Source organism: Otolemur garnettii, unplaced genomic scaffold (genome assembly GCF_000181295.1).
Source record: "Otolemur garnettii isolate 467f Iridium unplaced genomic scaffold, OtoGar3 scaffold00127, whole genome shotgun sequence".
In the NCBI taxonomy this organism is placed as follows: domain Eukaryota; kingdom Metazoa; phylum Chordata; class Mammalia; order Primates; family Galagidae; genus Otolemur; species Otolemur garnettii.
In genome coordinates, this window is record NW_003852522.1 from 2,573,039 (window position 1) to 2,583,822 (window position 10,784).

Sequence of the window (10,784 nt, forward strand, 5' to 3'; positions counted from 1 at the left end):
AAAAAAAAAAATAAAAATAAAAAAAATAAAAAGAGCATGAGAAAGTATCCGATATGGAGGGAGGACATTCTAGGAACAAATTCTCTTTTTTTTTTTTTTGAGACACTGTCTTATTATGTCGCCCTCGGTAGAGTGCTGTGGCATTATAGCTCACAGCAACCTCAAACTCAGCAACCTCAAACTCTTGGCCTTAAGCAGTTCTCTTGCCTCAGCCTCCCAAGTACCTGGGACTACAGGCACCTGCCACAAAGCCTGCTATTTTTTAGTTGCAGTTGTCATTGTTCTTTTAGCAGGCCGTGGCCAGGCTTGAACCCACCAGGTTCAATGTATGTGGCCAATACCCTACTCAGTGAGCTACGGTCGCCGAGCCTAGGAACAAATTCTTTGTGTTTTTTTTGTTTTTTTTAATTGAGACAGAGCCTCAAGCTATTGCCCTGGGTAGAGTCCTATGACATCACAGCTAACAGCAACCTCCAACTCCTGGGTTCAAGTGAGTCTCCTGCCTCCAGCTCCCAAGTAGCTGGGACTACAGGCACTCGCCACAACGCCTGGCTATTTTTTAGTTGCAGCCATCATTGTTTGGTGGGCCCGGGCTGGATTTGAACCCGCCAGCTCAGGTGTATGTGGCTGGCGCCTTAGCCCCTTGAGCCATAGGTGCCGAGCCAGAACAAATTCTTTGAAATAGTGAAGAGTTTGAACTAGCAGAATAGAGGCCCTTAATTGTAACAGTCACCGAAAGCTGTCTTGTGGTTAAGAAAACTACAGGAGCTAGTAAGTTAGCGGTGCAGTCTGGAGTTCATCTTCTGCCATGTTGTGATCTTGTTGTCTCTCTTAGCAGGTAGGCTGCCAGGCTGATGCTGAATCTTCTATCTTGGCCAAGTGACTATCTGGCATACAGAGGCATGAGCTGGGTCCGAGCCATCTTGCTAGCCCGAGGCCTCTCTAAGAGCTGGGGAGGCATCTGCCGGGCCACCTTTCCTGGAGCTCCCATCTCTCAGGTAACTACCAGCTGAATAGTTGTTAGGGTGGAAGGAGAAAGGCCTGAAATTTGTTCCTAGCACTTTTAGAATTCACCTAGTGAGCCAGCTCTAGTAGTCTGGGCTGGCCTGTCTGTGCTGAGGGCCCATTGAAGTTTCCTAATTTATTTTAAGAGGTGCTAGTTGCCCACATGGTGAGGGGGTTGACTTTGCAAATAGGGATGCATGAGCTCAGTAGATTTGGGGATGACTGTGGGTAATTCCTGCATTCATTTGTAAAGATGGAGGAGGGGCAGAAAACTGAACCTCCTGCCCTAATCCAAAGTGACCCAATTTGCACAAGCCAACCAACAGCCATAGATAACAACGGCAACGATGATGGTGATATTAATAGTTCCCTACTGCCTGGTGCTGTGTATGCATTTCATTTACATTTTTTTTTTTTTTGAGACAGGAGCCTCAAGCTGTCCCCCTGGGTAGAGTGCCCAACTCTCAGCTCACAGCAACCTCCAACTCCTGGGCTCAAGCGAGCCTCCTGCCTCTGCCTCCCAAGTAGCTGGGACCACAGGCGCCCGCCACAATGCCTGGCTATTTTTTGGTTGCAGCCGTCATTGTTGTTTGGCGGCCCAGGCTGGATTCGAACCCACCACCTTGGGTGTACATGGCTGGCGCCTTAGCCACTTGAGCCACAGGCGCTGAGCCCATTTACATTATTTTTTATCTGATGTTTCCCCTTCTTCCGGCATTGTTTGGCTTCCTTTCTGATTTTTACCATATAAATATACCACCTGTAGTTTTTCGGTATTTTTTTTTTGAGACAGAGTCTCACTATGTCACCCTAGGTATCGTGCTGTGGCATCACAACTCACAGCAACCTCACACTCTTGGGCTTCAGTGATCCTCTTGCCTCAGCCACCCAAGTAGCTGGGACTACAAGCACCTGCCACAATGCACAGCTATTTTTAGAGACGGGGTCTCGCTCTGGCTCAGCCTGGTCTCGAAGTCTTGAGCTTAGGCTATCCACCTATCCACCAGCCTTGGCCTCCCAGAGTGCTAGGAGTATAGGTATGAGCCACTGCACCTGGCCTTTTTTTCACTTTTTAGAGTTGGAATCTTGCTTTGCTACCAGGCTGGTTTTAAAGTCTTAAGCTAAAACAGACCTCCTGCCTCAGCCTCTGAAAGTGCTGGGGAATACAGGCCACTGTGTCCAGCCACCTTTTTGGGGTTTTTTTGCTTACTATTACCTTGTCAAAATAAGACATATGGTAGCTGTTAGAGGCAGTAGAGCAGAGGGATTGAGAACACTCTTACCAATCTCAGCTCTGCTGTTTTGCAACTGTGTTATACCATGTATCCCACTCTTTCTGAGCCTCAGTTTCTCATCTATAAAATGGGTACAGGAAGTACACTCCTCACCATAGGACAGCTGTAAAGTTTCACATTATAAAGTGCTCAACAGTGGCTAGAAAGGAAGAGTGTTTGCTAAACACTGGATCTTACTAGCTTTTTTTTTTTTTTTTTTTGTAGAGACAGAGTCTCACTTTACCACCCTCGGTATAGTGCTGTGGTGTCACACAGCTCACAGCAACCTCCAACTCCTGGGCTTAGGCGATTCTCTTGCCTCAGCCTTCCAGGTAGCTGGGACTACAGGCGCCCACCCCAATACCCGGCTATTTTTTTTGTTGTTGCAGTTTATCCGGGGCCGGGTTTGAACCTGCCACCCTCAGTATAAGGGGCCAGGGCCCTACTCAATGAGCCACAGGCACTGCCCATTTTTTTTTTTTTTTTTTGAGACAGAGTCTCACTTTATCATCCTTGGGAGAGTGCCATGGCATCACAGCTCACAGCAACCTCCAACTCCTGGGCTTAGGTGATTCTCTTGCCTCAGCCTCCCAAGTAGCTGGGACTACAGGTGCCCACCACAATGCTATTTTTTTGTTGCAGTTTGGCCAGGGCTGGGGGCTGGGTTTGAACCTGCCACCCTTGGCATATGGGGCTGGTGCCCTACTCACTGACCCATAGGTGCTACCCTAGCTATATATTTTTATAGATGCTTTTTTTTTTGAGACAAAGTCTCAAGCTGTCACCCTGGGTAGAATGCTGTGGCATCACAGCTCACAGCAACCTTCAACTCCTGGGCTTAAATGATTATCTTGCCTCAGCCTCCCGAGTAGCTGGGACTACAGGCGCCCGCAACAACACCCGGCTATTTTCTGGTTGCAGCCGTCATTGTTATTTGGCGGGCCCGGGTTGGATTTGAACCCACCAGCTCAGGTGTATGTGGCTGGCGCCTTAGCTGCTTGAGCCACAGGCGCCGAGCCTTTATAGATGCCTTTATGTAACCATTCTAATTTAAACATTCCATTTAAATCAAAATAACAGCCAGGAGTGGTGGCTTACACCTGTAATCCCAGCACTTGGTGTGCCTGAGGTAGGAGGATTGCTTGAGGTCAGGAGTTTGAGACCAGCCTGGGCAACATAGTTAGACCCCCATAACTACAAAACATAGGAAAATTATCTGGGCCTTGTAGTGTACACCTGTACTCCCAGCTACTCAGGAGGCTGAGAAAGGAGGATTGCTTAAGCTCAAGAGTTTGAGGTTACACTGAGCCATGATGGTGCTACTGCAGTCCAGCCTGGGTGACAGAGTGAGACCTTGTCTCAAAAAAGAAAAATAAATAAAATAAAATGAGAAATGTTCAGCTGGGAGCTGTCTCTCATGCCTAAAATCCCAGTGACTGGAGAGGCTGAGGTGGGAGGATGGCTTGTGCCTAGGAGTTCAAAGCTGTAGTGAGCTGTAATGATGCCTCTACACTCCAGCCTGGGTGACAGAGCAAGACTCTGTCTCTAACAAAAAGAAAAAATAAAAATTTGTTACAGTGCCATCTAGAGCAGGGTTGCAAACTTTATATATTGGGTCCAGTAGTAAATATTTTCAGCTTTATGGGCCACATCATCTCTGTTACAGCTACTCACAGTTACTTTGTGCTATGCTACAGCACAGAAGCAACCCCAGACCATTCATACGTGAAAAAGCATGCTGTGTGTATGGCTCAGTTCCCCGTAGCATAGTGGTTATAGCACCGGCCACATACACCAAGGGTGGCAGGTTCAAACCTGGCCCAGGGCCAGCTAAACAACTACAACAAAAAAATAGCTGGGCATTATGGCGGGCCCCTATAGTTCCAGCTACTTGGGAGGCTAAGGCAAGAGAATCGCTTAAGCACAGGAGTTTGAAGGTGCTGTGAGCTGTGACACCATAGCACTCTATGGAGGGTGACATAGTGAGACTGTCTCAAAAAAAAGCGGGGCGGCGCCTGTGGCTCAAAGGAGGAGGACGCTGGCCCCATATGCCAGAGGTGGCAGGTTCAAACCCAGCCCCAGCCAAAAACTGCCCCCCCCCCAAAAAAAGGAAAAGCATGCTGTGTTTCAATAAAACTTTATTTACAAAAGAAAGTGGGTGACTGGAAATGCTCTGTAGGCCATGATTTACCAACTTGTATTCTAGAGGGATCTGGCCAACTTCTAGCAATATGCTGTCCCTACTCTAGATAATAAGATATTCTTGACCCCTGGGAGGTACCATCAGAACAATGGGGAAACTGATGCCCAAACCATCAAGTGAGAAGTGAGCATCACCTGGCTAAAGATACTCAAACTGAGAGGCAGAGTCACTTTGTCGCTCCCAGTAGGGTGCTGTGACATCATAGTTCACAGCAACCTCAGATTCTAGGGCTCAAGCAATTCTCTTGCCTCAGCCTCCCAAATAGTTAGAATTACAGGTACCCGCCACAACACCCAGCTATTTTTAGAGGTGGGGTCTTGCTCTAGTTCAGGCTGGTCTTGAACTTGTGAGCTCAGGTGATCCACCCACCTAGACCTCCCAGAGTACTGGGATTACAGGCATGAGCCACTATGCTTAGCCTTTTTCTTTTCTTTTTTTTTTTTTCTTTTTGAGAGTCGCCCTGAGTGCTTTGGTGTCATAGCTCACAGCAACCTCAAACTCTCACGCTCAGGTGATCCTCCTGCCTCAGCCTCCTGAGTAGCTGGGACTATAGTCATTTGCCATAATGCCCAGCTAGTTTTTCTATTTTTAGTAGAGACAGGGGTCTTGCTCTTCTCAGGGTGGTCTGAACTCTTGATCTCAAGATATCCACCCACCTTGGTGTGCCAAAGTGCTAGGATTATAGGTGTGAGCCACCATACCCAGCTACTGCCTGGCCAGTGTTTCTATATTTTAGTAGAGATGGAGTCTCACTCTTACTGAGGCTGGTCTGGAACTCTTGAGCTCAAGGAATCCACCCACCTTGGCCTCTCAGAGTGCTAGGAATACAGGTGTAAGCCACTGTGTCTGGCTTTCTTTTTTTATTATTTTCATATAGTTATTTATTTTTGGAGCCGGACTCTCACTCTGTTGCCCAGGCTAGATTGCAGTGGCACCATCATAGCTCACTGCAAACTCCTAGGCTTAGGTGCCCCTCTTGCCTCTCAGCCTCCCAAGTAGCTGGACTACAGGCTCTTGACCACTACGCCTGGCTACCTAGCACCGTGTTTTATCATACTTGGAAATACTGTATGATCTTGGGTGTGTAACCACAGTTCCATGCTTCTTGGAGGCCTTTAGAGATGCAGCTGACGCTTATCCCTGGAAAGAGCCAGTCCAGCAGCCTCCCAGTGATACTGGGAGGTGCGGACTCTAGCAGTAGTCCTCTGTCTTCAGGTGTCTCCCCAGCCCTCGCGGGGCCTCCACCGTAGCGCAGCTGCCCACAACTCCGAATTGTCACTGGTTCCAGGCCCACCTGAGCCCCAGCGGAGGCCCATTAGGGCCCTGGCGCCCCACGAGGACCTGTTCAGGCAGGCGCCGGGTGGCGAGCGGGACAAGGCGAGCTTCGTACGAGCCGTGCAGAGCTTTGGGCAGCGCAACGTACGCAAACGGGGCCACGTGGACTTCATCTACCTGGCCCTGCGCAAGATGCGGGAGTACGGCGTGGAGCGCGATGTGGCTGTGTACAACCTGCTGCTGGACGTCTTCCCCAAGGAGGTGTTCCGACCTCGAAACGTCATCCAGCGCATCTTCGTCCACTACCCTCGGCAGCAGGAGTGCGGGATTGCCGTCCTTGAGCAGATGGAAAACAACGGTGTGGCCTGCAGGCTAGCCCTGGGACTAGGGTGTGGGCTGCCCCACAGCTGGCAGACCCCCTCCCTGGTCTGGGGTCCCTCCTTCCTCCATGGCTCCTGTCTCCCTCTTTCCTGCTCCCCACCCTCTCTTAATTTCTCTTTTTGAAAATTATTTATTATTATATATATTTTTTTATTTTTTATTTTTTGCAGTTTTTGGCTGGGGCTGGGTTTGAAACCGCCACCTCGGTGGCACCTGTGGCTCAAAGGAGTAGTGCGCCGGCCCCATATGCCGGAGGTGGTGGGTTTAAACCCAGTCCTGGCCAAAAACTGCAAACAACAACAACAAAAAACAAACAAGAAACCGCCACCTCCACCTCCAGCATATGGAGCCTGCATCCTACTCCTTGGAGTCACAGGCCCCACCCTGTTTACTAAAAGAGACAGAGTCTTGTGCGGTGCCTGTGGCTGAGTCCGTAGGATGCCGGCCCCATATACTAAGGGCCCCAGACAGCTAAAACAGCAGTGGCGACTGCAACAAAAATAGCTGGGCATTGTGGTGGGCGCCTGTAGTCCCAGCAACTCAGGAGGTTGAAGCAAGAGATCGCCCTAGCCTAACAGCTGGAGGTCGCTGTGAGCTGTGACGCCATGGCACTCTACCGAGGGCAACAAAGTGAGACTCTGTCTCAAAGAAACAAAAAACAAAACAAAACAAAACAAAGACAGGGTGTCCTTACATTGCCCAGGTTGATCTTGAACTCCTGACCTCAAGTGATCCTCCTGCCTCAGCCTTCCAAATTGCTGGGATTATAGGCATGACCTACCATGATGGGCCTTTCAGTCTGCCTTCTGTCTTTCATCTCTTTCTCACTTCCCTCTGACATTTCCTTTATAACACTCCCTGATTCTTTTCCCCTCCTCTGTGATTAATTCCGAGTTCAGTGTTCTCCATTTCCTCTCTTTGTTCCCTCCCTGAGGCTTTTCTTGCATCTGCTTGGCACAGGGGTGATGCCTAATAAGGAGACGGAGTTCCTGCTCATTCAGATATTTGGACGAAAAAGCTACCCCATGCTTAAGTATTTGCGCATGAAGCTGTGGTTCCCCCGCTTCAAGAACATCAACCCCTTCCCCATTCCCCGAGACCTGCCCCAGGATCCTGTGGACCTGGCCCAGTTGGGCCTACGGCACATGGAGCCCGACCTTGGTGCCAAGGTCACCATCTACCAGGTATTTACTCTTGCCCATGCCTTCAGCCACCACCCTAGGCCAGGCCCCATAATTTCTCCCCTGAGAAATTTTACCCCCTCAGGCACACAGAGTGATTGTGGTAGAACCAGGACTGATTCCCTGCTTGATTCTGCAAAAGATTCTATATGGCCCTAACTGAGTGGCACAGCTTAACTTTTAACTTCTGTGTTACTCTGTTTAGGTTACTATAGCAAAACACTATAGAATGAATAATTTTTTTTTTTTTTAAAGAGTCTCACTGTGTTGCCCAGGCTCGAGTACCATAGCATCAGCCTAGCTTGCAGCAACCTCAAACTCCTGTGGTCAAGTGATACTTCTGCCTTAGCTTCCTCAGTAGTTGGGGCTACAAGCACTCACCATGACACCCAGCTAGTTTTACTATTTTCAATAGAGACAGGGTCTCTCTCTTGCTCAGGTTGGTCTCCAACTTATGAGTTCAAGGGACTCAATCTCCCAGAGTGCTAGGATTATAGGTGTGAGCCACCATTCCCAACCTAGAATGAGTAATTTATAAACAGAAATTTATTTGCTTGTAGTTCTGGAGGCTGGAAAGGCCAAGATCCAGGTCCCAGTAGATTTGGTGTCTCGTGAGGGCCTGCTTTTCTGCTTCATAGATGGCACATGACAGGAAGGGACAGATAGGCCCCTTCAGGTCTCTTTTAAAGGGCAGTAATTTCACTCATGAGGGCAGCTAATCACCCACCTCTTAATACTGTGGCATAGGAGAGGTTTCAACATATGAATTTGGGTGGGACATGAATATTCAGGCCATGACAGCCCCTGGCTTCTGCTTCCACCCCTCTCCCAGTAATTCCCTCATGTCTCCCAAGGCCTAGTACAGTGTCTTGCACAAAACTGGCACTCAGCAGTGGTTTGTTGAATGACGGAGTATAACAGCAATCCCTGCTCCAGTGTCCTAGGGACCCTTACTCATGTCAGGTCACGTGGAGGAGTCCAAATTGAGTTCCTCGTAGCACTTGTCATCTATCTGGTCCTGGAGACTGGCCCCAAATAACAGTTTCCTTTGGAGCCACTGATTCTGATCTAGAGAAGCCCAGGGTGCTATGGGAGCCCAGAGAATGCAATAAACAGGGAGGGCCTCCTGGAGGAGGTGAGGTAAGCACTGTAAGCAGAGGGAACAGTATATGCCAGGGCACAGGGTGCAGGGCTTGGGGAACATACTGTTAAAGAGCTTGGTCTTGGACCTGTTGGTTAATGGAGACAGCTATGCAGAGGTCTTAAGACGAGGGATAGGTACTCTAGGAGGCACAGAAGGAAGGATCAGTTGAGGCCAGAAGTTTGATACTAGCCTGGGCAACATAGTGAGACCCTGTCTCTTTCCCCACCCCCCACCCCTGACAGAATCTCACTTTGTCACCCTTGGTAGAATACCGTGGTCTCACAGCTCACGGCAACCTCAAACTCTCTTGGGCTTAAGTGATTCTCTTGCCTCAGCCTCCCAAGTAGCTGGGACTGCAGGCACTTGCCACAGGGCCCAGCTGTTTTTAGAGATGAGGTCTCGCTCTGGCTCAGGCTGGTCTCAAAATCAGAGTTCAAGCGATCCATCTACCGCACCCAGCCTGAGACCTTGTCTCTTAAAAAAAAAAAGGACGGTGCCTGTGGCTCAGTGGGTATGGCGCTGGCCACATACCCCATATACCGAGGGTGGCGGGTTTGAACCCAACCCCGGCCAAACTGCAACAAAAAAATAGCCAGGCGTTGCGCCGGGCACCTGTAGTCTCAGCTACTTGGGAGGCTGAGGCAAGAAAATTGCCTAGGCCCAGGAGTTGGAGGTTGCTGTGAGCTGTATGATGCCTCGGCACTCTACAGAGGGTGATAAAGTGAGACTCTGTCTCTACAAAAAAAAAAAGAAAGAAAGAAAGAAAGAAAGAAAGAAATCAGTCGGGCATGATGGTGCAAACCTGTAGTCCCAGATGCTTGGGAGGCAGAGGCAGGAGGATCGCTTGAGCCTAAGAATTTGAGCTTCCAGTGAGCTATGATGATGACATTGTACTCTAGCCTAGGCAACAGACCAATTCCCTGTCTCAAAAAAAAAAAAGGAAAAATAATAAATCTTATACCTTGAACATGATTCAAAAACATGAAATAAAATTGAATTTTTTGGCAGGGCACAGTGGCTCATGCCTGTAATCCTAGCATTCTGGGAGGCCGAGGCCAGTGGAACTCTTGAGCTCAGGAGTTAGAGAACAGCTTGAACAAGAGTAAGTCCCTGTCTCTACTAAAAACAGAAAAACTAGCCAGGTATCATGATGGATTCCTGTAGTCCCAGCTACTCAGGAGACTGAGGCAAGAGGATCATTTGGGCTCAAGAGTATTAAGTTGCTGTGAGCTATGATGATGTCATGGCAATCTACCCAGAACAACACAGTGAAGCTGTATCAAAAAAAAAAAAAAAATTGAGGCTTGGTGCTTATAGCTCACCAGGTAGGGCGGCCACACACTGGGGCTGACAGATTTGAGCCCGGCCTGGACTAGCTAAACAATAATGATAACAGCAACAAAAAATAGCCAGGCATTGTGGTGGGCGCCTGTAGTCACAGCTACTTGGAAGGCTGAGGCAAAGAGAATTGCTTAAGCCCAAGAGTTGCTGTGAGCTGCAACAAACTCTACCCAAGGGTACATACTGAGACTCTGTCTCTAAAAAAAAAAAAAAAAAAAAAAAAATTAAATATTTTACAAAATACACATATTCTTTAACCAAGAAATTGAGCAGTGAAGTGTTAGAGCACATATTTTGCATATTTTCCAGAGATAGACCAATGTCTCCCAGCCAAATTTTTTTTGGAGACAGTCTCACTTTGTTGCCCTCAGTAGAGTGCCCACAGCTGTGCTGTGTCACAGCTCACAGTAACCTCAAACTCTTGGGCTCCTGTGATTCTCTTGTCTTAGCCTTCCAAGTAGCTCAGACTACAGGCACCTGCCACAAGGCCCAGCTATTTTTAGAGACAAAGTCTCTCTCTGGCTCAGCTGGTCTTGAACTAGTGAGCTCAGGCAATCCACCCACCATGGCCTCCTAAGTGCTAAGATTATAGACATGAGTCACAGGGCCCGGCTACTATTTTTAATTTTAATTTTTTTTTGGTCTCACTTTATCGCCCTCCGTAGAGTTGCTGTGGCATCACAGCTCACAGAAACCCCCAACTCCTGGGCTTAGGCGATTCTTTTGACTCAACTTCCCGAGTAGTTGGTACTACAGGTGCTGCCACAACACCCGTATATTTTCTTGTTGCAGTTTGGCTGGGGCTGGGCTTGAACCTGCCATCTTTGGTATATGAGGCCAGCGCCCTACCCACTGAGCCACAGGTGCCACCCAAATTTTAATTAATTTTTTTTTTTTTTTTGAGACAGTCTCACTTGATCACCCTTGGTAGAGTGCCATGGCATCACAGCTCACAGCAACCTCCAACTCCTAGGCTTAGG

At 48.6% G+C, this 10,784-nt stretch overlaps 1 protein-coding gene across 3 annotated transcripts in view; it reads left to right on the plus strand.

Moving 5' to 3' along the window:
* ECSIT (ECSIT signalling integrator) overlaps nt 1-10,784 on the plus strand; it is a 26,868-nt gene that overhangs the window by 10,131 nt on the left and 5,953 nt on the right. For 2 of the 3 annotated variants that reach the window (XM_003797934.3, XM_023518019.1), the window contains exons 2-4: nt 836-998; nt 5,698-6,115; nt 7,099-7,322. In XM_003797934.3, the coding sequence (XP_003797982.2) occupies nt 855-998; nt 5,698-6,115; nt 7,099-7,322 (786 nt within the window). In that variant the 5' untranslated portion in view covers nt 836-854. The remainder of the gene's footprint in view (nt 1-835; nt 999-5,697; nt 6,116-7,098; nt 7,323-10,784) is intronic. The other variant, XM_023518018.1, reaches the window with a different exon arrangement.